Raw genomic sequence first — 25,884 nt, 5'->3', positions numbered from 1 at the left:
GATGGATAATGCACTTACTTTAGATGCCAGCCGGCAGATTTCCCTCTGTGCATCTCTCATGTATAAGACTGAGTCTTTGATATGGTCAATTGTTAGCAGGATCGTGTCTCTGTCTAACGTGTCAATATTTTCTGACAGTTTATCTGACCACGCAGCGGCAGCACTGCACATCCATGCTGACGCAATAGCTGGTCTGAGTATAATGCCTGAGTGTGTATATACAGACTTCAGGATCGCCTCCTGCTTTCTATCAGCAGGTTCCTTAAGGGCGGCCGTATCCTGGGACGGTTGTGCCCCCTTTTTAGACAAACGTGTGAGCGCTTAATCCACCCTCGGGGGTGTTTCCCAACGTAACTTATCCTCTGGCGGGAAAGGGAACGCCATTAGTAGCTTCTTAGGAATTACTAATTTCTTATCAGGGGAAGCCCACGCTTCTTCACACACTTCATTTAATTCATCTGACGGGGGAAAAACTACAGGTAGTTTTTTCTCCCCAAACATAATACCCTTTTTTGTGGTACCTGGATGTAAATCAGAAATATTTAACACCTCTTTCATTGCCTCAATCATGCAGTGAATGGCCTTAACGGGCATTAAATTTGACTCATCGTCGTCGACACTGGTGTCAGTATCCGTGTCGACATCTACTTGTGCCACCTGAGATAGCGGGCGTTTCAGAGCCCCTGATGACTTTTGAGACACCTGGACAGGCACGAGCTGAAGACTCGGCTGTCCCACAGTCGGCATGTCGTCAAATTTTTCATGTAAGGAGTCTATACGTGCACTCATTTCCTGCCATAATACCATCCACTCAGGTGTCTGACCCCCAGGGGGTGACATCCCTGCTAAAGGCATCTGCTCCTCCTCCACATCATTATCCTCCTCAAACATGTCGACACAGCCGTACCGACACACTCCACACACACACAGGGAATGCTCAAACAGAGGACAGGACCCACAAAAGCCCTTTGGGGGGAGGGTGTAAGAGTATGCCAGCACACACCAGAGCGCTATATATATATATATATATATATATATATATATATATATATACATATATATACATATATATATATACATACATATATACACACAGGGACTAACCGAGTTATGTCTCTAATAGCTGCTTTTCAATATAATATACTGTATACAGTGCCAATTTTAATGCCCCCCCTCTCTTTTCCCTCTTACTGTACTGTAGAATTGCAGGGAAGAGCCAGGGAGCTTCCTTCCAGCGGAGCTGTGAGGGAAAAATGGCGCCAGTGTGCTGAGGAGATAGGCTCCGCCCCTTTTTCGCGGCGTATTCTCCCGCTTTTTATGGGATTCTGGCAGGGGTATTTACCTCATATATAGCCCCAGGGGCTATATATTGAGGTATTTTAGCCAGCCAAGGTGTTTTTATTGCTGCCTCAGGGCGCCCCCCCCCAGCGCCCTGCACCCTCAGTGACCGGAGTGTGAAGTGTGTATGAGGAGCAATGGCGCACAGCTGCAGTGCTGTGCGCTACCTTGGTGAAGACAGGATGTCTTCATGCCGCCGATTTTCCGGACCATCTTCTTGCTTCTGGCTCTGTAAGGGGGACGGCGGCGCGGCTCCGGGACCGAACATCAAGGCTGGGCCTGCGGTCGATCCCTCTGGAGCTAATGGTGTCCAGTAGCCTAAGAAGCCCAATCCGGCTGCAAGCAGGCGAGTTCGCTTCTTCTCCCCTTAGTCCCTCGCTGCAGTGAGCCTGTTGCCAGCAGGTCTCACTGAAAATAACAAATTCTAAGACTATAACTTTCTAAGAGCTCAGGAGAGCCCCTAGTGTGCATCCAACCTCGGCCGGGCACGAAATCTAACTGAGGCTTGGAGGAGGGTCATAGTGGGAGGAGCCAGTGCACACCAGGTAATCTAAGATTTTTCTAGAGTGCCCAGCCTCCTTCGGAGCCCGCTATTCCCCATGGTCCTTACGGAGTTCCCAGCATCCACTAGGACGTCAGAGAAATACGGGGGACCCCTACACTTTGTCCCCCGTATTTTTTGCACCAGGCGCAGAGCCCGGTGCTGGTTTTGAAAATACGGGGGATCCCCTGTCAGTTTTTCCCCCGGATTTTTAGAACCAGGACCGGCTCGAAGAGCCCGAGGCTGGTTATGCTTAGGAGGGGGGACCCCACGCAATTTTTTTTCTGATTTTTAACATTCCATTAAAAAAAAAAATATATATATAATAATAATAATAATAATAATAATTATATATATATATATATATATATATATATTTTTTTTTTTTTAAATATATAAATACTTGTGCCTCCAAAATAGACAAACCAAGTACCTAATCCCTTCTAATATAAATAGATATGCTATTACAGGTTGAGTATCCCATATCCAAATATTCCGAAATACGGAATATTCCGAAATACGGACTTTGAGTGAGAGTGAGATAGTGAAACCTTTGTTTTTTGATGGCTCAATGTACACAAACTTTGTTTAATACACAAATTTATTAAAAATATTGTATTAAATGACCTTCAGGCTGTGTGTATAAGGTGTATATGAAACAAATGAATTGTGTGAATGTAGACACTTTGTTTAATGCACAAAGTTATAAAAAATATTAGCTAAAATGACCTTCAGGCTGTGTGTATAAGGTGTATATGTAACATAAATGCATTCTGTGCTTATATTTAGGTCCCATCACCATGATATCTCATTATGCTATGCAATTATTCCAAAATACGGAAAAATCCCATATCCAAAATACCTCTGGTCCCAAGCATTTTGGATAAGGGATACTCAACCTGTACCAATAAAAAACAAACAAAAAAAAACAAACATGTTTTTAAATTTTTTTATTAGATTCCGCCAGCAAAGTGTGGCGGGTTGAAAATGACGAATTTACGGTCTAAAAGCACTGTTGTCGAATTTACAAACTTCAATTGAATATACTTTTGTCGAATTGCCGCATTTGTACCATTGAAGAAATGTCGTATTTGACAAATGTCGAATTTCAAAAAGTCGAATTTGGAAAGTCCGTTTTTTTGACGAAAAGTACTGAATTGCATTGTCGAATTATTATTTTTTGCCAAAATGTCCTGTTTTTCGACATTTTCGGGAATTCGACCGCAATTGCATATACCCCATGTGTATAAACCGGGTACCCTCTGGGGTTGGGGAACTGGGACAATCACGTGGGAGGCCAAAAGAGACTGGATGGACTCCTGTAAGGCCACGGCTTTTCCGGAATAGACTGCTAGACCGTTGGCGAAGAATTGAGTAGGGGGACGTTCCTGGAATGCTAAAGCATAACCACAGGACACAACACTTGTGCTCTTTAGAGAAGGAGCCAAGAGATTTGAAATAGTATTGTCTCTTGGCTTTTCCTTGTGGCCAAAAGGAAAGAAAGCAGTACCCTTTTGAGCCACGGAAGGAAGGAAGGAAGGAAGGAACGAACGCAGCCACTATCTTATCCAGCTCGGGCCTGAAAAAGATATCACCTGAGAAAGGAAGAGCCTACAGGACCTTTTTGGATTACGATTCCCACTCCAACTGTGGGACCAAAGGACTCAACAGGCAGCCACCACTAATTCAGATACCTTGGAAGAAAGGCCATAATCTCTAGTGGCTTCACGAAGATGGACAACAGCCTCCCGAACAAGATCCACAGTGGAGAACTGGGAATGGTGGATGCCGGAGTGGAGAACTTCTAGGGAGGCGACCCAACGCTTTAGCCACACAAGCAGATGCCACGGCGGGACATATGGCAGCACGAGCGTTGGTGAAAATGTATTTGAGAGGAAATATTCCTATTTCCTATCCGTAGGATGCTTAAGGGAAGTTACATTTGGGACAGGAGGAGTAGTGGATTTATGCACGTCCACCGGTGGAAGAGACACCCACTCAGCACTGTCCTCGGATGGGAAAGGGTAAAAAAAAAAAAAAAAGTCTGTAAACGCTTGGAGACTAGAAAGTATTTGATGGGATTTAAAAAGCCTCTGAAAAGATCTTCCAGCCGAAAAGAGGATAGAAACATGTCCATCTTCTTACGCTTGAAAACAGGATTTTGGTACTTACCCATCAATCCCTTTCTCTGAGTCCATAGGGGATGCTGGAGTTAAGTAAAATGGGGTATAGATGGGGTGATCAGGCGAGCCGGCACTTTAAAAATTTTAATGCGTCAGACTGGCTCCTCCCCCTCTATACCACTCCCCAGATCAGTGCAATACAACCAACAGAGGAGGAGGTAAGCAAGACAGCCATAAAGATGGATAGAGATGGAATGAATATATATATATATATATATATATATATATATATATATCTCTAAGTGTTTTCTGCATACAGCAGAACACAAAACACGGCACTGCAGGATCTGGTTCAGCAATCAATATTTACTCCTTCAACGTTTCGGGGACTCGCACCCCGCCTTCAGGTTGTACCTTCCTGAAGACGGGGTGCGAGTCCCCGAAACGTTGGAGTAAATATTGATTGCTGAACCAGATCCTGCAGTGCCGTGTTTTGTGTTCTGCTGTATGCAGAAAACACTTGGATTCTACATATATTATACAAGGGCACGCAGGCAGCTGAACTTTTGTATGGGAGTGCCGAACCAACTTGCAAACATACATATATATACACATATATATATATATATATATACATATATATATATATATATACACATATATATACATATATATATATATATATATATATATATACATACATACATATATACATACATACATATATACATATATATATATATATACACACACATTATATATACACATACATATATAATATATATATATATATATATATATATATATATATATATATATATATATATATATACACACACACAATCCTGATGACAATATTTTCAGATATTGAAACGTTGATTGATTAACACAGTCTCCGCCTGTCATTTCTGCTGCTGAATTTGCCTGAGTGCCGCACCTGCGCTCGTTATATATATATATATATATATATATATATATATATATATATATATATATATATATATACATACATATACATACACACACACACACACACACACACACACACACACAATGTATTGTTATTTATTTGAAATCCCACAGGTCATAGCAGTCGCACCCAGGATAAGAATCCACGACCTGATACACTGAAAGTAGACGCCATACAGAAAGCCATTTACACTTGCATGAAAACCAGACAAAAGTGAAATACAAAAAAAAGGACACAGTAACGCAAGGAGACTGAGCAACCAGGTCCAAAGGACACCCTGGACAAAACAAAAAACAAACAAAAAAAACACGACAGCAGCGCATGGTGGGCGTCCATAGGGGACCTATGGACTCTAAAAAAGGGATTTATCGGTAAGTACCAAAATCCTGTTTTATCTATCATCCATAGGGAACGCTGGAGTTCAGTACATTGGGGACGTCCCAGAGCTTCCAAAACGGGCGGGAGAGCCCTGAGTATTCCGGAAAAAATAAGATTTTAAACCTACCGGTAAATCTTTTTCTCGTTGTCCGTAGAGGATGCTGGGACTCCGTAAGGACCATGGGGATAGACTGGCTCCGCAAAAGACATGGGCACTTTAAGAAAGACTTTGGATCTGGGTGTGCACTGGCTCCTCCCTCTATGCCCCTCCTCCAGACCTCAGTTAGAGTAACTGTGCCCAGAGGAGACGGACAGTACGAGGAAAGGATTTTTGTTAATCCAAGGGCAAGATTCATACCAGCCACACCAATCACACCGTATAACTTGTGATATACTAACCAGTTAACAGTATGAAAACAACATAGCATCAGTCTAAGACCGATGAAAACTATAACATAACCCTTATGTAAGCAAAACTATATACAAGTCTTGCAGAAGAAGTCCGCACTTGGGACGGGCGCCCAGCATTCTCTACGGACTACGAGAAAAAGATTTACCAGTAGGTTTAAAATCTTATTTTCTCTAACGTCCTAGAGGATGCTGGGACTCCGTAAGGACCATGGGGATTATACCAAAGCTCCCAAACGGGCGGGAGAGTGCGGATGACTCTGCAGCACCGATTGAGAAAACAGGAGGTCCTCCTCAGCCAGGGTATCAAACTTATAGAATTTTGCAAAGGTGTTTGACCCCGACCAAGTAGCAGCTCGGCACAGCTGTAGTGCCGAGACCCCTCGGCAGCCGCCCAAGACGAGCCCACCTTCCTAGTGGAATGGGCCTTAACCGATTTTGGTAACAGCAATCCTGCCGTAGAATGCGCCTGCTGAATCGTGTTACAGATCCAGCGAGCAATAGTCTGCTTTGAAGCAGGGCAGCCAACTTTGTTCGCTGCATACAGGACAAACAGTGCTTCTGTTTTTCTGATCCTAGCCGTTCTGGCCACGTAAATTTTCAAAGCCCTGACCACATCAAGGGACTCGGAATCCTCTAAGTCACGTGTAGCCACAGGCACGACAATAGGTTGGTTCATATGAAAGGATGAGACCACCTTAGGTAGGAATTGAGGACGGGTCAGCAATTCCGCTCTATCCATATGGAAAACCAGATAGGGGCATTTTTATGTGATAAAGCCGCTAATTCCGAAACTCGCCTAGCCGAAGCCAAGGCTAACAACATGACCACCTTCCAAGTGAGATATTTCAACTCCACTGTTCTAAGTGGTTCAAACCAATGTGACTTTAGGAAACTTAACACCACGTTAAGGTCCCAAGGCGCCACCGGAGGTACAAAAGGAGGCTGAATATGCAGAACTCCCTTCACAAAAGTCTGTACTTCAGGTAGAGAGGCCAATTCCTTTTGAAAGAAAATGGATAAGGCCGAAATCTGAACTTTAATGGAGCCTAATTTTAGGCCCAAATTCACTCCAGTGTGTAGGAAGTGAAGAAAACGGCCCAAATGGAATTCTTCCGTAGGAGCATTCCTGGCCTCACACCAAGAAATATATTTTCACCATATTCGGTGATAATGTTTAGATGTCACGCCCTTCCTAGCCTTTATTAGCGTAGGAATGACCTCATCCGAAAAACCCTTTTCCACTAGGATCCGGCGTTCAACCGCCATGCCGTCAAACGCAGCCGCGGTAAGTCTTGGAACAGACAGGGCCCCTGTTGCAACAGGTCCTGTCTTAGAGGAAGAGGCCACGGATCTTCTGTGAGCATTTCTTGCAGATCCGGATACCAGGTCCTTCGTGGCCAATCCGGAACAATGAGTATTGTTCTCACTCCTCTTTTTCTTATTATTCGCAACACCTTGGGTATGAGAGGAAGAGGAGGAAACACATATACCGACTGGAACACCCACGGTGTCACTAGGGCGTCCACAGCTACCGCCTGAGGATCTCTTTACCTGGCGCAATACCTTTGTAGCTTTTTGTTGAGACGGGACGCCATCATGTCTATTTGGGGCAGTCCCCAACAACTTGCAATCTGTGCGAAGACTTCCTGATGAAGTCCCCACTCTCCCGGATGCAGGTCGTGTCTGCTGAGGAAGTCTGCTTCCCAGTTGTCCACTCCCGGAATGAACACTGCTGACAGTGCGCTTACATGATTCTCCGCCCAGCGAAGAATTCTGGTGGCTTCCGCCATCGCCACTCTGCTCCTTGTGCCGCCCTGGCGGTTTACATGAGCTACTGCGGTGACGTTGTCTGACTGGATCAGAACTGGTCGGTCGTGAAGTAAGGTCTCCGCTTAATGTAGGTCGTTGTATATGGCCCTTAGTTCCAGGATGTTAATGTGAAGACAAGTCTCTTGACTTGACCAAAGGCCTTGGAAATTTCTTCCCTGTGTGACTGCTCCCCAACCTCGGAGGCTCGCGTCTGTGGTCACCAGGATCCAATCCTGAATGCCGAACCTGCGGCCCTCTAGAAGGTGAGCACTCTGCAGCCACCACAGGAGAGATACCCTGGCCCTGGGGGACAGGGTGATCCGCTGATGCATTTGTAGATGTGACCCGGACCATTTGTCCAATAGGTCCCATTGGAACCTGCCGAAGGGAATGGCTTCGTACGTCGCCACCATTTTTCCCAGGACTTGAGTGCAATGATGTACTTACACTTGTTTTGGCTTCAACAGGTTCTTGACTAGAGTCATGAGTTCCTGCGCTTTTTCTATCGGAAGAAAAACCCTTTTCTGGTCTGTGTCCAGAATCATGCCCAAGAAGGGCAGACGAGTCGTAGGATTCAGCTGCGACTTTGGAATATTGAGAATCCAGCCGTGTCGCTGTAACACTCTCAGTGAAAGTGATACGCTGTTCAGCAACTTCTCCCGTGATCTCGCTTTTATGAGGAGATCGTCCAAGTACGGGATAATTGTGACACCCTGCTTGCGCAGGAGCACCATCATTTCCGCCATTACCTTGGTGAAAATTCTCGGGGCCGTCGAAAGCCCAAACGGCAACGTCTGAAATTGGTAATGACAATCCTGTACCGCAAATCTCAGGTACGCCTGATGAGGAGGATATATGGGAACATGCAGGTATGCATCCTTTATGTCCAGAGATACCATAAAATACCCCCCCTTCCAGGCTGGCGATGACCGCTCTGAGCGATTCCATTTTGAATTTGAACCGTTTTAAGTAAAGGTTCAAGGATTTTAAATTCAAAATGGGTCTGACCGAACAGTCCGGTTTCGGGACCACAAACAGAGTTGAGTAGTACCCCTTCCCTCTTTTAAGCAGGGGAACCTCGACCACCACTTGTTGAAGACACAATTTGTGAATAGCATGTAACACTATGTCCCTTTCCAGGGGAGAAGTCGGTAGCGCCGATTTGAAAAACCGGCGAGGAGGCACCTCTTCGAATTCCAGCTTGTATCCCTGGGAAACAATTTCTATTGCCTAGGGATCCACCTGTGAGTGAACCCAGATGTGGCTGAAAAGTCGAAGACGTGCCCTCAGGGTAGCCCCAGCGTCATGCGGTGGATTTTGCAGAGGCCGGGGAGGACTTCTGTTCCTGGGAACTAGCTGTGTTGTGCAGCTTTTTCCCTCTGCCCTTATCTCTGGCAAGAAAGGACGATCCACATACTCTTTTGCTTTTATTTGAACGAAAGGACTGCATTTGATAATGAGGCGCTTTCTTAGATTGTGAGGGTATATAAGGCAAAAAATAAGAATTTACTTACCGATAATTCTATTTCTCGTAGTCCGTAGTGGATGCTGGGGACTCCGTCAGGACCATGGGGATAGCGGCTCCGCAGGAGACAGGGCACAAAAGTAAAAGCTTTAGGATCAGGTGGTGTGCACTGGCTCCTCCCCCTATGACCCTCCTCCAAGCCTCAGTTAGGATACTGTGCCCGGACGAGCGTACACAATAAGGAAGGATTTTGAATCCCGGGTAAGACGCATACCAGCCACACCAATCACACTGTACAACCTGTGATCTGAACCCAGTTAACAGCATGATAACAGCGGAGCCTCTGAAAAGATGGCTCACAACAATAATAACCCGATTTTTGTAACAATAACTATGTACAAGTATTGCAGACAATCCGCACTTGGGATGGGCGCCCAGCATCCACTACGGACTACGAGAAATAGAATTATCGGTAAGTAAATTCTTATTTTCTCTGACGTCCTAAGTGGATGCTGGGGACTCCGTCAGGACCATGGGGATTATACCAAAGCTCCCAAACGGGCGGGAGAGTGCGGATGACTCTGCAGCACCGAGTGAGAGAACTCCAGGTCCTCCTCAGCCAGGGTGTGTCCCTGACCAAGTAGCAGCTCGGCAAAGTTGTAAAGCCGAGACCCCTCGGGCAGCCGCCCAAGATGAGCCCACCTTCCTTGTGGAATGGGCATTTACATATTTTGGCTGTGGCAGACCTGCCACAGAATGTGCAAGCTGAATTGTACTACACATCCAACTAGCAATCGTCTGCTTAGAAGCAAGAGCACCCAGTTTGTTGGGTGCATACAGGATAACAGCAAGTCAGTTTTCCTGACTCCAGCCGTCCTGGAAACCTATATTTTCAGGGCCTTGACAACATCTAGCAACTTGGAGTCCTCCAAGTCCCTAGTAGCCGCAGGTACCACGATAAGCTGGTTCAGGTGAAACGCTGACACCACCTTAGGGAGAAACTGGGGACGAGTCCGCAGCTCTGCACTGTCCGAATGGACAATCAGATATGGGCTTTTGTGAGACAAAGCCGCCAATTCTGACACTCGCCTGGCCGAGGCCAACATCATGGTCACTTTCCATGTGAGATATTTCAAATCCACAGATTTGAGCGGTTTAAACCAATGTGATTTGAGGAATCCCAGAACTACGTTGAGATCCCACAGTGCCACTGGAGGCACAAAAGGGGGTTGTATATGCAGTACTCCCTTGACAAACTTCTGGACTTCAGGAACTGAAGCCAATTCTTTCTGGAAGAAAATCGACAGGGCCGAAATTTGAACCTTAATGGACCCCAATTTGAGGCCCATAGACACTCCTGTTTGCAGGAAATGCAGGAATCGACCGAGTTGAAATTTCTTCGTGGGGCCTTCCTGGCCTCACACCACGCAACATATTTTCGCCACATGTGGTGATAATGTTGTGCGGTCACCTCCTTCCTGGCTTTGACCAGGGTAGGAATGACCTCTTCCGGAATGCCTTTTTCCCTTAGGATCCGGCGTTCAACCGCCATGCCGTCAAACGCAGCCGCGGTAAGTCTTGGAACAGACATGGTACTTGCTGAAGCAAGTCCCTTCTTAGCGGCAGAGGCCATGAGTCCTCTGAGCATCTCTTGAAGTTCCGGGTACCAAGTCCTTCTTGGCCAATCCGGAGCCACGAGTATAGTTCTTACTCCTCTACGTCTTATAATTCTCAGTACCTTAGGTATGAGAAGCAGAGGAGGGAACACATACACCGACTGGTACACCCACGGTGTTACCAGAACGTCCACAGCTATTGCCTGAGGGTCTCTTGACCTGGCGCAATACCTGTCCAGTTTTTTGTTCAGGCGGGACGCCATCATGTCCACCTTTGGTCTTTCCCAACGGTTCACAATCATGTGGAAGACTTCCCGATGAAGTCCCCACTCTCCCGGGTGGAGGTCGTGCTGAGGAAGTCTGCTTCCCAGTTGTCCACTCCAGGAATGAACACTGCTGACAGTGCTATCACATGATTTTCCGCCCAGCGAAGAATCCTTGCAGTTTCTGCCATTGCCCTCCTGCTTCTTGTGCCGCCCTGTCTGTTTACGTGGGCGACTGCCGTGATGTTGTCCCACTGGATCAATACCGGCTGACCTTGAAGCAGAGGTCTTGCTAAGCTTAGAGCATTGTAAATTGTTCTTAGCTCCAGTATATTTATGTGGAGAGAAGTCTCCAGACTTGATCACACTCCCTGGAAATTTTTTCCTTGTGTGACTGCTCCCCAGCCTTTCAGGCTGGCATCCCAGTCCTGAATGCCGAATCTGTGGCCCTTTAGTAGATGAGCACTCTGCAGCCACCACAGAAGAGACACCCTTGTCCTTGGAGACAGGGTTATCCGCTGATGCATCTGAAGATGCGATCCGGACCATTTTCCCAGCAGATCCCACTGAAAAGTTCTTGCGTGGAATCTGCCGAATGGAATCGCTTCGTAAGAAGCCACCATTTTTCCCGGGACCCTTGTGCATTGATGCACTGACACTTGGCCTGGTTTTAGGAGGTTCCTGACTAGCTCGGATAACTCCCTGGCTTTCTCTTCCGGGAGAAACACCTTTTTCTGGACTGTGTCCAGAATCATCCCTAGGAACAGCAGACGTGTCGTCGGAGACAGCTGCGATTTTGGAATATTTAGAATCCACCCGTGCTGTCGTAGAACTACTTGAGATAGTGCTACTCCGACCTCCAACTGTTCTCTGGACCTTGCCCTTATCAGGAGATCGTCCAAGTAAGGGATAATTAAGACGCCTTTTCTTTGAAGAAGAATCATCATTTCGGCCATTACCTTGGTAAAGACCCGGGGTGCCGTGGACAATCCAAACGGCAGCATCTGAAACTGATAGTGACAGTTTTGTACCACGAACCTGAGGTACCCTTGGTGAGAAGGGCAAATTGGGACATGGAGGTAAGCATCCTTGATGTCCAGGGACACATATAGTCCCCTTCTTTCTGGTTCGCTATCACTGCTCTGAGTGACTCCATCTTGATTTGAACCTTTGTATGTAAGTGTTCAAATATTTCAGAATTAGAATAGGTCTCACCGAGCCGTCTGGCTTCAGTACCACAATATAGTGTGGAATAATACCCCTTTCCTTGTTGTAGGAGGGGTACTTTGATTATCACCTGCTGGGAATACAGCTTGTGAATTGTTTCCAATACTGCCTCCCTGCCGGAGGGAGACGTTGGTAAAGCAACTTCAGGAACCTGCGAGGGGGAGACGTCTCGAATTTCCAATCTGTACCCCTGGGATACTACTTGTAGGATCCAGGGGTCCACTTGCGAGTAAGCCCACTGCGTGCTGAAACTCTTGAGACGACCCCCCACCGCACCTGTTTGTACGGCCCCAGCGTCATGCTGAGGACTTGGCAGAAGCGGTGGAAGGCTTCTGTTCCTGGGAATGGGCTGCCTGCTGCAGTCTTCTTCCCTTATGGGGACGAAAGGACTGAGGCTGAAAAGACGATGTCTTTTTCTGCTGAGATGTGACTTGGGGTAAAAAGGTGGATTTTCCAGCTGTTGCCGTGGCCACCAGATCCGATGGACCGACCCCAAATAACTCCTCCCTTTATACGGCAATACTTCCATGTGCCGTTTGGAATCTGCATCACCTGACCACTGTCGTGTCCATAAACATCTTCTGGCAGATATGGACATCGCACTTACTCTTGATGCCAGAGTGCAAATATCCCTCTGTGCATCTCGCATATATAGAAATGCATCCTTTAAATGCTCTATAGTCAATAAAATACTGTCCCTGTCAAGGGTATCAATATTTCCAGTCAGGGAATCCGACCAAGCCACCCCAGCGCTGCCCATCCAGGCTGAGGCGATCGCTGGTCGCAGTATAACACCAGTATGTGTGTATATACTTTTTAGGATATTTTCCAGCCTCCTATCAGTTGGCTCCTTGAGGGCGGCCTTATCTGGAGACGGTAACGCCACTTGTTTTGATAAGCGTGTGAGCGCCTTATCCACCCTAAGGGGTGTTTCCCAACGCGCCATAACTTCTGGCGGGAAAGGGTATACCGCCAATAATTTTCTATCGGGGGAAACCCAAGCATCATAACACACTTCATTTAATTTATCTGATTCAGGAAAAACCACATGTAGTTTTTTCACACTCCACATAATACCCTTTTTTGTGGTACTTGTAGTATCAGAAATATGTAACATCTCCTTCATTGCCCTTAACAAGTAACGTGTGGCCCTAAAGGAAAATACGTTTGTTTCTTCACCGTCGACACAGGAGTCAGTGTCCGTGTCTGTGTCGACCGACTGAGGTAAAAGGACGTTTTAACGCCCCTGACGGTGTTTGAGACGCCTGGACAGGTACTAATTGGTTTGCCGGCCGTCTCATGTCGTCAACCGACCTTGCAGCGTGTTGACATTATCACGTAATTCCTTAAATAAGCCATCCATTCCGGTGTCGACTCCCTAGAGAGTGACATCACCATTACAGGCAATTGCTCCGCCTCCTCACCAACATCGTCCTCATACATGTCGACACACACGTACCGACACACAGCACACACACAGGGAATGCTCTGATAGAGGACAGGACCCCACTAGCCCTTTGGGGAGACAGAGGGAGAGTTTGCCAGCACACACCAAAAACGCTATAATTATACAGGGACAACCTTTATATAAGTGTTTTTCCCTTATAGCATTTTATTATATATATATACATATCGCCAAATAAGTGCCCCCCCTCTCTGTTTTAACCCTGTTTCTGTAGTGCAGTGCAGGGGAGAGCCTGGGAGCCTTCCCACCAGCATTTCTGTGAGGGAAAATGGCGCTGTGTGCTGAGGAGAATAGGCCCCGCCCCCTTTTCGGCGGGCTTCTTCTCCCGTTTTTCTGAGACCTGGCAGGGGTTAAATACATCCATATAGCCCCCAGGGGCTATATGTGATGTATTTTTAGCCAGAATAAGGTACTATCATTGCTGCCCAGGGTGCCCCCCCCAGCGCCCTGCACCCTCAGTGACCGCTGCTATGAAGTGTGCTGACAACAATGGCGCACAGCTGCAGTGCTGTGCGCTACCTTATGAAGACTGAAAAGTCTTCTGCCGCCGGTTTCTGGACCTCTTCACTTTTCGGCATCTGCAAGGGGGTCGGCGGCGCGGCTCCGGGACGAACCCCAGGGTGAGACCTGTGTTCCGACTCCCTCTGGAGCTAATGGTGTCCAGTAGCCTAAGAAGCCAATCCATCCTGCACGCAGGTGAGTTCACTTCTCTCCCCTAAGTCCCTCGATGCAGTGAGCCTGTTGCCAGCAGGACTCACTGAAAATAAAAAAACCTAACAAAACTTTTACTCTAAGCAGCTCTTTAGGAGAGCCACCTAGATTGCACCCTTCTCGGCCGGGCACAAAAATCTAACTGAGGCTTGGAGGAGGGTCATAGGGGGAGGAGCCAGTGCACACCACCTGATCCTAAAGCTTTTACTTTTGTGCCCTGTCTCCTGCGGAGCCGCTATCCCCATGGTCCTGACGGAGTCCCCAGCATCCACTTAGGACGTCAGAGAAAATTTGATTTACCTGCCGTAGCTGTGGAGACGAGGTCCGAGAGGCCCTCTCCAAACAATTCCTCACCCTTGTAAGGCAAAAACTCCATATGCCTCTGAGTCGTCGTCACCTGACCACTGTCAGGTCCATAAGACTCGCCTAGCAGAAATAGACATAGCGTTTATTCTGGAACCCAGTAAACTAATGTCTCTTTGAGCATCCCTCATATATAAGACAGCATCTTTAATATGCCCTAGGGTCATTAAAATGGTATCCTTATCAAGGGTCTCAATATCCGCTGATAAGTAATCTGTCCATGCTGCTACAGCACTACAAACCCAGGCCGACGCAATTGCCGGTCTGAGTAACGTACCAGAATGTGTGTAAATAGACTTCAAGGTAACCTCCTGCTTGCGGTCAGCAGGATCCTTGAGGGTAGCCGTATCTTGGGATGGGAGCGCTATCTTTTTTGATAAGCGTGTCAAAGCCTTGTCTACCCTAGGGGAGGATTCCCACCGTATTCTGTCCTTTGGCGGGCAAGGATACGCTATAAGAATCCTTTTGGGAATCTGCAGTTTTTTGTCTGGAGTTTCCCACGCTTTTTCGCATAATTCGTTCAGCTCATATGAGGAGGGAAAAATGACCTCAGGTTTCTTTCCCTTATACATGTGTACCCTCGTGTCAGGGACAGGGGGTTCCTCTGTGATATGTAAAACATCTTTTATTGCAATAATCATATATCGAATACATTTAGCCACTTTTGGCTTTAACTTTGCATCATCGTAGTCGACACTGGAGTCTGAATACGTGTCGGTATCTGTGTCTACTATTTGGGATAGTGGGCACTTCTGAGACCCCGAAGGTCCCGGCAACATTGGGACAGACATGGGTTGACTCCCTGACTGTACCCTAGCTTCAGCTTTGTCTAATCTTTTGTGCAATAAATTAACATTAGCACTTAAAACATTCCACATATCCATCCAGTCAGGTGTCGGCGCTGCCGACGGAGACCTTACATTCATACACTCCCCCTCCTCCTTAGGTGAGCCTTCAACCTCAGACATGTCGACACACGCGTACCGACACCACACACACACAGGGAAGCTCTTTTCTGAAGACAGGTTCCCCACCAGGCCCTTTGGAGAGACAGAGAGAGAGTATGCCAGCACACACCCCAGCGCTGTATGACCCAGGAAAAAACACAATGTTTACCCAGTAGCGCTTTTCAAGTATGTATATGCACCAATTATGTGCCCCCCCTCTACTTTAAAACCCTCTTTCACTGTGGTATCAAGCAGGGGAGAGTCCAGGGAGCTTCCTCTCAGCGGTTCTGTGGAGAAAAATGGCGCTGGTGAGTGCTGAGGGAGAAACCCCGCCCCCTCGGCGGCGGTCTTCTGTCCCGCTCAAAATTCTTAAAAACATGGCGGGGGCTCTTTATATACATGTACAGTGCCCAGCTGTACATGTATGTATGTACATTTGACACAGGAGAGGTTTATATTGCTGCCCAGTGAGAAACTTAACATCCACTTGTTGTAAGGGTTCAAAATATGAAGACTGTAAAAAAATCTAAAACCAGATTCAAGTCCCATGGCACTGTAGGTGGTATAAATGGAGGTTGTACTCGGAGGACACCTTGCAGGAAGGTATGTACAGTCGGCAAAAGAGCCAAACTCCTTTGAAAGTAAATTGACAAGGCAGAGACTTGCACCTTAAGTGTTGATAAACGTAGTCATTCATCTAACCCCGTCTGTAAAAATAGCAAAAGACGGGATAACTTGAAAGATGATGTCGGAAACTTCCAAGCTTCACATCAACCTATATAGGCACGCCAAATTCTGTAATAATGAGCTGCCGTAACTGGCTTCCTAGCACGTAACATGGTTGGTATAACAGATTCCGGAATACCCTCTCTTCTTAAGAGGACGGGTTCAACAGCTACCCCGTCAAACGCACCCGCACTAAATCGGGGTAAAGGAACGGACCCTGTTGTAACAGGTCCGGACGTAGCGGGAGCGGCCAAGGATCGTCTGCGAGTAGCCCGCGGAGATCCTAGAACCATGCTCTCCGTAGCCAATGAGGTGCCACTAGTATGATTGTGGTGGACTCTCGTTTGATTCGCTTTAGCAACAGAGGAAGCAGCGGAAACTGTGGAAACCGATACACGAGGCTGTACAGCCACACGATCGTGAGAGCATCCACTGCCACTGCCTTTGGATCTCGTGTTCTGGACACATACTGGGGTAGTTGATGATTTTGGCGAGATGCCATCAGGTCCACCTGTGGGTAACCCCACCTCTGGACCAACATGTGAAACACTTCTGGATTTAATACCCATTCTCCTGGATGAAAATCCCGACGGCTGAGATAATCTGCCTCCCAGTTGTCCACTCCCGGAATGAACACTGCCGACAATATCACCTGGTGATGCTCGGCCCAATTGAGGATTCAAGCTACTTCCCGCATGGCCATGCGACTTCTTGTTCCTCCTTGTTTGTTGATGTACGCGACTGCCGTCGCGTCGTCTGACTGCACCTGGACAGTCTGAGACCGGAGCACGTGCACTGCTTGTCGCCACGCGTTGTAAATTGCCCGGAGTTCCAGGACATTTATAGACCGCAATCTTTCATGATCTGCCCAGAGACCCTGAAGCTGACAATTTTAGATCACAGCTCCCCAACTTCTGAGACTCGTGTCTGTCGTTAGAATTATCCAATTCCAGACGCCGAACCTTTTCCCTGCGGTGAGATTGTGTACTTGGAGCCACCAGAGTAGTGATACTCTGGCCCGTGGAGACAACCGCACCATCTGGTGAATATGCAGATGCGAGCCTGACCACTGTGCGAGCACATCCAGTTGAAAAGGACGTGAGTGAAATCTTCCGAACTGGAGCGCTTCGAAAGCCGCCACCATTGTCCCTTACAGTCGAATGCACAAATATACCGAGACTGTGCGTGGCTTGAGCACTAACTGTACCAGATGACGAATACTCTGTACCTTCTGTTCTGGCAGGTAAATTCTTAGATTCACCGTATTGAGAATCATTCCTAGGAATTGAAGTCGTTGAGACAGAATTACATTTGATTTCTTGAAGTTGACAATCCAACCATGCTGAACTAGCACATTGTATGTCAGCAAGGCATGTTGGAGGAGTATCTGTTGAGACGGAGCTTTGATGAGCAGATCGTCCAAGTACGGAACTATCGGCCAAGTACGGAACTATTATCACTCCCAGGGATCTGAGATGAGCCATCATCACAGACATCACTTTGGTGAATACCCGAGGCGCTGACGAGAGGCCAAACAGTAGAGCCTGAAATTGATAATGGTTTTGCTGTACCGCAAACCTTAAGTACTTCTGATGCGGTGGCCAAACTGGAATGTGTAAGTACGCATCCTTGAGATCCAGAGCAATCATGAATTCCTGTGGCTCTAAACCTGCAATTACGGACCACAGGGATTCCATCTTGAATCTGTAGTAAGTGACATACTGATTGAGCCCCTTTAGGTTCAAGATTGGTCTGACAGAGCCATCCGGCTTTATAACTATAAAAAGACTGGAATAATAACCTTGACCTTGTTGGTGAACTGGGACCGGAATCAACACTGCTGAATCTAGCAAAGACTGAATCGCGATCTGCAGAACCGCCTTCTTGTCTTCTGACACAGGCAGTCCTGTTTTGAAAAAGCACTCTGGAGGGAGACAATCGAACTCTATTTTGTAACGTTTTAACACTAAATTGTGGATCCACCCATCTGTGGATGTCTGGAACCACGCCCAATGGAACGTCTGAAGGCGTGCCCCCACAACTGAAGATCCGAGATGGGCTGGGAGCCCGTCATGCCACTGGCTTGTCGGTGGTCTTAGCTTCCTGACGATAGGTGGCGGTTTGTTGAAACCCACGTCCTCTACCACGTCTATCTTGTGTGGTTGTTCCTCTACCATGGCCTCGAAAGGGCTGAGGTCTAAAGGATTTGAACGCTGGTTTAGAGTATTTCCATCTAGGTACCTGTGGAGGCAATGGTAGGAAAACAGACTTTCCCCCCATGGTCTCAGAAATCCATTTGTCCACTTCAGGACCAAACAACTTCTCGCCAGAGTGAGGTAATGCTTCTATTCATCGTTTGACATCTGCCTCCGCCTGCCAAGAACGCAGCCAGAGTGCCCGTCGTGCCGTAACTAGTGACGCTGAAAGGCGAGAACTGACCTGGAAGACGTCCGTAGAAGCTGTACATAGATACTCAGCAGATTCACAGATCTGATCAGCGAGAAGTATAAGGTGGTCGTCTTGTAGGTCGGACCTGAGCTGTGTTATCCATATAATCAAAGCCTTAGTTACCCAAATTCCAACAAAACCAGGTCTAAGCAGAACTCCTGTTGCTGTATACATTGACTTTAGCATAGCTTCTAGTTTACGCTCTGACGGGTGTTGAAGCGTAGCAGCAGTTGGTACTGGAATGGTTAACTTTTTAGAAAGTTTTGACACCGACGAATCCACCATTGGAGGATTCTCCCATTTAGAGATCACCGACTCTGGAAACGGGTAACTAGACAGAAACTGGCGAGGTATAGAAAACCGTTTATCCGGATTCTTCCATGCCTCTATTAACTGCTTATTAAGAGATTCTGAAAAAGAAAAACACAGTCTCTGTCGTTTAGCAATGACCCGAACTAGACTTGGACCTTTGCAAGGACTGAGACATTTCCCAAGACCCTTCTGGTATCTCTGGCGGTCTCACCCGAGACTCAGATCTTGCCGTTTCCCACTCTTGTCGAGCGGACGCCAATTCTGATTGCAACCCAGCCATTACATCCGCTAGAATTGCCCACTGAGGATCAGGAGACGACATTGGAGTAGAAATCGTATTTGTAGCTGAATTTACAAAACATACTGCATGTGGTAGATCCATCAGGTAACACACTCTCTTACAGACATTACAGTTAAGCTGCTTTTTTGATTTTGCCGGTGTCTTACTCATTATGTACATAGACAACACAAATAGACAAAGACAGACAAGTCCCACAACTCAGTAAATGCTACTAAGGTGTGTATACGGCCGAAGTGCAGTGCACGTGGCCAGACTATATGAAACCTGATCCAAAAGTCCTACTAACACCCCTGCGCCATCCGGTGGCGTATTTTTGTAGGACAGCTCCTTCCCGGAAGAAGCAGGAAGCATGGTTAAAATGGCCTCCAGCCATGTGCTACATTTCTATGTATAATACATAAATCATGTCAGGCTATATTACTGTTACAAATATAACCACCTTAAACACACAGTTCTTCATAGCAATGTGCTGTTATTAAACCAGATTTAACAGGCTGTAGTCTGTAATGCAGTATATTGCTCTCTCTCCCCCCCCCCCCCCCCCTGCAGTGGCGCTGCCTGTAAAAGCCTTATGTACCCAGCGCTAGAAGCTGGGAAGAGACAGGGAGTGGCGGCGGCGGGCGCCAGCAGCAGCGGGCGCATGAGCGGCGGCGGGCGGCAGCGCTTAGCAGTCACTACCAGGGCGGGAGCAGGGGAGTGTGGTGGCGGAGTTACCAGCGGCGCATACAAAGTGTTACACAGCGGGGCGGCCTGTCCCCCCCCCCCCCCTCCTTCCAGCACCGTACTTGAGGCTGAAGTAGGAGTCTATGACGGGGCTTCTCATACAAGCTCCGGCCAGCTCCCTCCTGCAGCTCAGTGTGTAGCTGAGCTGCTTGTGGCTATGGCGGTGCTCCTCTATGAGAGCAGACAAGCCAATAGCTGCCCTTGCAGCTTGCACTATCCCGGACCCAAGCTTCTTATCTAAGCTGGGAAGGGAGTGTGATTCAAAGTAAAGAAAAAGTATAAAAAATAAAAAAAAATAGAAAAAAAAAATGTGTGGAAGATCCACTAGTGCTTCTATCCTGTGAGGCACCGAAAAAACACTAAGGTACTATGGGAGTATGGAGGGGAGGAGAGTTACTAATTTAAATATTCAGTGCCTGTCCTGCTAACGCCCGTCCATATCCCAAGAGTACTCCAGTGACCCCTAGTGGATGAAGAAGAAAACTGCAGAGTCAAGCCGAGACTCAAGGTCACAACCGAGTGAACTGTTGAGCATGACAAAAGGATGTCAGGCAAACGAAGATGCAGTATGACCTCGAGGCAGCAGATAGAGACCCACTAAGATAACTGGGATACAGATATTACACCAATAACTGGAATACCCATATCGCGCCAAGAGCCCCACCAGTGAGTTAGATATCATGTCGAGGCTGGCCAGGCAGTGCCCTGAAAAGCCGTGAAACTGCAGAGGCTAGCTAAAAAAATTGCAATACTGCAAAAACTATGAAGGTCCGAAGGAATAAGGCGGAACTTGAAGTTCAGGAAACAACTGGAGCAAACTTCTGAATGTCCGGCAGTACCAGTTGTAGAGAAGACAGACAAGAGAGTCTTCACCCTAAAGAAGTGCATTCAGAGACCTGTTGCTAACAAAACCGTAATGGAAAAGCTGCCACCAACTACCAGGAGTATACCAGGTCAATGCTTGGAGTGGAGTGGACAGAGCAAACTACTTCCATGTAGTGGAAGGCATGGTGGGAAAGAAGATTTATCAGAAACAGTACAAGTTGGAATAACTTCAGTGTTTGTTTCCAGGTACAGCGCACAGCATGCTGCGTCCTTTTCAATAAGAACTAGAGAGCTTAAGGGAGGCCAATAGGAGACTAATTTACGTGGTTTATAGAGACTTAGATATAAAGTACATAGACACACTGGTTAAAAAAGTCACGCTGGGAATCAGATTCATGTTTTCCCTTGGTGTTTACACAGTAAGCCAGAGCTCTACCACTACTCTATAGCGGCCCCTATTGTTAACATATATGAAATGAATTAAGCCCAGTACCACAGTGTCATCTGAATGTGAGTGAGAAAGCTATAAGAACTGGTAATCCTGACAGAGCAATAAAATTAAATGCATTTACACATACATATACACCTACACATGTACATACATACCTTGACACTTTATTAACACTTATATTTTTCCTTCTCACATTGTACATATTTTTGTATTATTTTAATCACACATCACTTGCATAGCACTTATGTGCTTCTTATTAACCCTTACTAATTTTTCACTTGTGTGTTGCCCTGGGGTAGCTGGCCTGTGCAGACATGACCCACACCTAGTTTGGGTCCCGCACCCACACCTAGTTTTAGGGACCCCCAGTGACGGAGACGCCATGCCGATCGGCCTGGGGGATTAACCCTATATCTGCAGATATATACGCAACTAAGATCTCCGTATTATCTGATCATTATGTACGGTTATTTCTCACTCATTGTGCATTAGGGATAGCAAAATGTTTTTCTCTTACCTAGAATTACCCCTCCCTTTTAGCACCTGAGTAACATCACAATCTGATTGAGCAGCTTGCCAATAAATGTGCATTATATATACATACCTACACATGTACATACATATACTGTATGCATTTCTCATTCCGTTTGCCTCAACCTTAGGGCCATGGTGGATCCTGTACCCATGACCTCAGAGCAGTGAGGCAAGGTCAAACATTACACCAGCCAAGCTGCTCTGCTAAGCGGTAAAACTTCCAGTACTGGCCCAGGTGATACTACCCAAAGCACTAATGTATTGCTACACACTCAGCCTGCTGTGCCAATACTAACCCTACAACGAATACCAGCTACACGGCACTACGCACAGAGATTCTGCTCGGCTACACAGAGAACGTGCAGCGGCTGTGGCAGCAACAGCAGGAGGAGGTGCGCTGCCAAGCCTCACAGGCAGCCGGACCCTGTTAATGTTCACACCGCTCCTGACCTCTTTGCGAATGGTGCCAAGCGACCATATGGAAACGGGCTTAGGTAACGGTGCACAGCATTAATGTAGGGTTGGCATAGCAGCCGCATGTGCTGCCATATCGAGACGTTACTTTTAAAAAGCCGCTCTCTGTACGCTATGTGCTGCTGCAGCGCGAAAAAAATCTGTGGGCTCCATGGGACGCACAGCACACCCTGCGCGGCATCAGCCCTCCACACCATGCGCAATGCTCTTGTGGGTGGCAAAGGGCACAACTCCCATTGCACAGCGTCAGTGTCCTGGTGTCTTCGTTACTAGCCTTCCGTTTGCTATCACAGCGGCGCTCAGCTGTAATAAATGCTGTACCTCAAGCCGCCCCTGACCTTAGCCCCAACGCTGTAGCACACAGCACAATGGGGCATAGAATTCCTAAGTGCTGTGCTTGTGAGGAGGAAAAACAGAGTACATGGCAGTGCCTTTTCTCCTTGTTCTATAGCTGCCATTTGACCCGGGAATCCTGCTAAATGGGACCCGAGCTATACTTACCAACCTGCAGGCTTCAGTAATGCTGACGATGGCGGCATGCTGCTTGGGGCTCCTTGTCAGCAGTGATCTGCTGGATGCGAAGTACCCAGCGACTGAAGTCCCTGCAGCGGGAACTCGGGCTCCAAACCCCACAGGGTGGTACAGAGTTCCCCCGGCAGCTCTCGCGTAGCAGCCTGGCAAGTGCAAACTTCCAGACTGTGGCAGAGCTTTAAAAGTTATAAATTAAAATAAAAAAATTAAATATATCACTGGAGCTCAAGAGGAAGTGACCAGCTCTCCCAAGAACATTTCTAAAACTGGTCTGGGTAGGGGTATAGAGGGGGAGGAGCCAGTCACACACATTAAAAATTTTAAAGTGCTGGCTCGCCTGAGCACCCAATCCATACGCCATGGTACTGAACTCCAGCATCCCCTATGGATGACAGAGAAAAGGGGCTTAGTTGTGGATGAGGCAGTATCAGAATCCTTAATAATCAAAGCGGATTTGAAAGCCTTGACTAACATGTTCACATCCACCTGAAGCTGTGTGTCGTCCAACACCGAGGATCATTCCATATCAGAAGTCAAAGACCACTCCTCCTCTGGAATAGAAGAATTGTCTGACTCAGAATCAAATCCAGACTGGCGAGAGCTCCTGCGTCTGGAAAGATTACGTTTGGACAGGTTGTCCAACATCTGCTGGAGGGAATTAGAGGCCTGCAACAGACCCTGGACTGGCTGAGACAATTCCTGTAACCATGGGGGCTCAGTCAGAGTTGACTGTGAAGGTACAATGGCCACAGGGAGGCTCTGAGGTTGACCACCGTCTGTAGGAGGAGCCAAAGGCGGGGGGGGGGGGGAGAGCCGCCAGCCGGTTAACCCATAACAGCATGACCTAGGAAAGGGTGGCTGCCCATGCGGGTTCCTGGAGGAAACCACTGGCTAACTGACCCTTACACTTAGCGCCACAAAGCAGCTATCACAGAAATAATCTCTACAGCTCCGACACATACGCAGCACTAGAGCCCCCTAGGGGCCTTGGAAGACACGACACTTATACATGAAGTATGGTGTACAATATAGACGGACAGTGCACTCAATGGGATAAGTAACGCAAATCAACAAATACGCGGTACAAAAAAAAAGGCTCTAAAAAAGGTCAAAGAGATAACCAAGGGCTAGCTAGAAATTAACATAAGCAAGTGTTTATGGCAGGTTTCCAGTGTACAAAGGTAATTTCGTAAGGGCCCAATGTACCGTAACAGCAGTTCATAGCCCATTGTTTCCATGGATTACAAAAAAAAAAAAAAAAAAGGGGTATTTTTCATATTACAATAGAATAAAAATGTATATAACAGGTGTGTTGGTAACTGTCTCACTTATATACGCAAAGCTGTTGTGAGCTTTAGAGCAGATACCATACCTAAAGTTTAACACTAAAGTGATAGCTATTTTATGAGAATTATTTTGAGCAATAGAGTAGGACCTCCAGTAAAGTGGGGTCCCTTGTCTGGGGCTTAAGGCTTAATTGCATTGATTAATACATGAACTAAAACTTCTCTGTTTATTATTGTTAGTTAACATAGTGAGTGCATAGGCCCTGTAAGACAGGTAGATAGTATAGATATAAGTCATCAATTCTTACCTGGGACAAATCAACAAAGTGGTTTGCTTCGGCCATCACTTTCACACGGAAGTTTGTACCATCATCAGGACTAAGAGCGTAACAGTAAACCTATGGGGGGAAAAAAAATGTAAAAATGCTGTCTGTACTGGAATTAGGCAGTATTTGCTGTGTTAGGAGATTATTCAACAACAACATCAAAAATAGGAATTTAATACCTACTGGTAATTCCTTTTCTCGTAGTCCGTAGTGGATACTAGGATGGCATTAGTACCATGGGGTATAGATCAGGTCCATTGGAGCCTGGCACTTTAAGAAATCATTAGTGTGTGCTGGCTCCTCCCCTCTATGCCCCTCCTAGCAGACTCAGTCTAGGAAAACGGTGCCCGAAGAGACGGACATACCTTGAGAGAAGGAATTACACTGAAGCGGTGAGGCAATGAACCAACACACAATAATAAGATAGCAGCGTTAACCAGAACAGAGGAAAGCAACGCCAACTACAACAAGGATAGCAATGCTAATTAACAGGAACAGGGCCAGCAACAGCAGACCCAAACCAGAAAACTTACAACCAGGTACACAAAGCAATGAGGCGGGCGCCCACTATAAACTACGGTCTATGAGAAAAGAAATTACCGGTAGGTATTCAATTCCTATTTTCTCTAACGTCCTAGTGGATACTGGGATGATATTAGTACCATAGGGAAGTCCCAAAGGTCCCAAACGGGTGGGAGTGTGCAGAGACCCCTGCAAAACCGCATGATCAAAATCTCTGGCCAGGGTGTCGAACCTATAGAACCTCACGAACGTGTTAAAACTCAGACAAAGTAGCTGCATGGCACAACTGTAAGGACGAAACGCCCCGGGCAGTCGCCCAGGAAGAACCCACCGACCTTGTGGAGTGGGCCCGAATAGAACTCGGCATCGGCAATGCTGCCGAAGAATAGGCTTGTTTAATGGTCAACCTGAGCCAATGAGCAATGGACAGCTTAGAAGCCGGACATCCAATCTTGGTAGCATCATAAAGGACGAAAGCGAGTCAGACTTCCTGTGATGAGCTCTTCTCTTGACGGAAGCCCTCAAAGCCCTCACAACGTCAAGGACTTTGGAGCAACCAACGTGTCAGAAAATACCGGAACCACAATCGTTTGATTTATGTGAAAAGCCGATACTACTTTCGGTAAAAACAACGGGCGAGTCCTGAAATCAACCCTATCCTCGTGAAATATAAAAAACGGGCTCTTACAGGATAAGGCCCCCAATTCTCACACATGTCCTGCAGAGGCTAAAACCAGTAACATGACAGTCTTCCAAGAAAGATATTTCAAGTCAACCCTGTGCAAGCGGTCAAACTAG

At 46.9% G+C, this 25,884-nt stretch overlaps 1 protein-coding gene across 5 annotated transcripts in view; it reads right to left on the bottom strand.

Annotated features, from left to right (window-relative positions):
• The window catches only part of OGT (O-linked N-acetylglucosamine (GlcNAc) transferase), a 430,584-nt gene that overhangs the window by 113,479 nt on the left and 291,221 nt on the right, over positions 1-25,884 (bottom strand). For all 5 annotated transcript variants that reach the window (XM_063937159.1, XM_063937158.1, XM_063937156.1 and 2 more), the window contains one exon: positions 24,547-24,636. In XM_063937159.1, coding sequence (XP_063793229.1) covers positions 24,547-24,636 — 90 coding nt within the window. The remainder of the gene's footprint in view (positions 1-24,546; positions 24,637-25,884) is intronic.

The sequence above is a fragment of the Pseudophryne corroboree genome, chromosome 8 (genome assembly GCF_028390025.1).
Source record: "Pseudophryne corroboree isolate aPseCor3 chromosome 8, aPseCor3.hap2, whole genome shotgun sequence".
NCBI classification, from domain to species: domain Eukaryota; kingdom Metazoa; phylum Chordata; class Amphibia; order Anura; family Myobatrachidae; genus Pseudophryne; species Pseudophryne corroboree.
The sequence above is the reverse complement of the archived record's forward strand: the minus strand, read 5'-3'. Positions and strand labels throughout refer to the sequence as shown.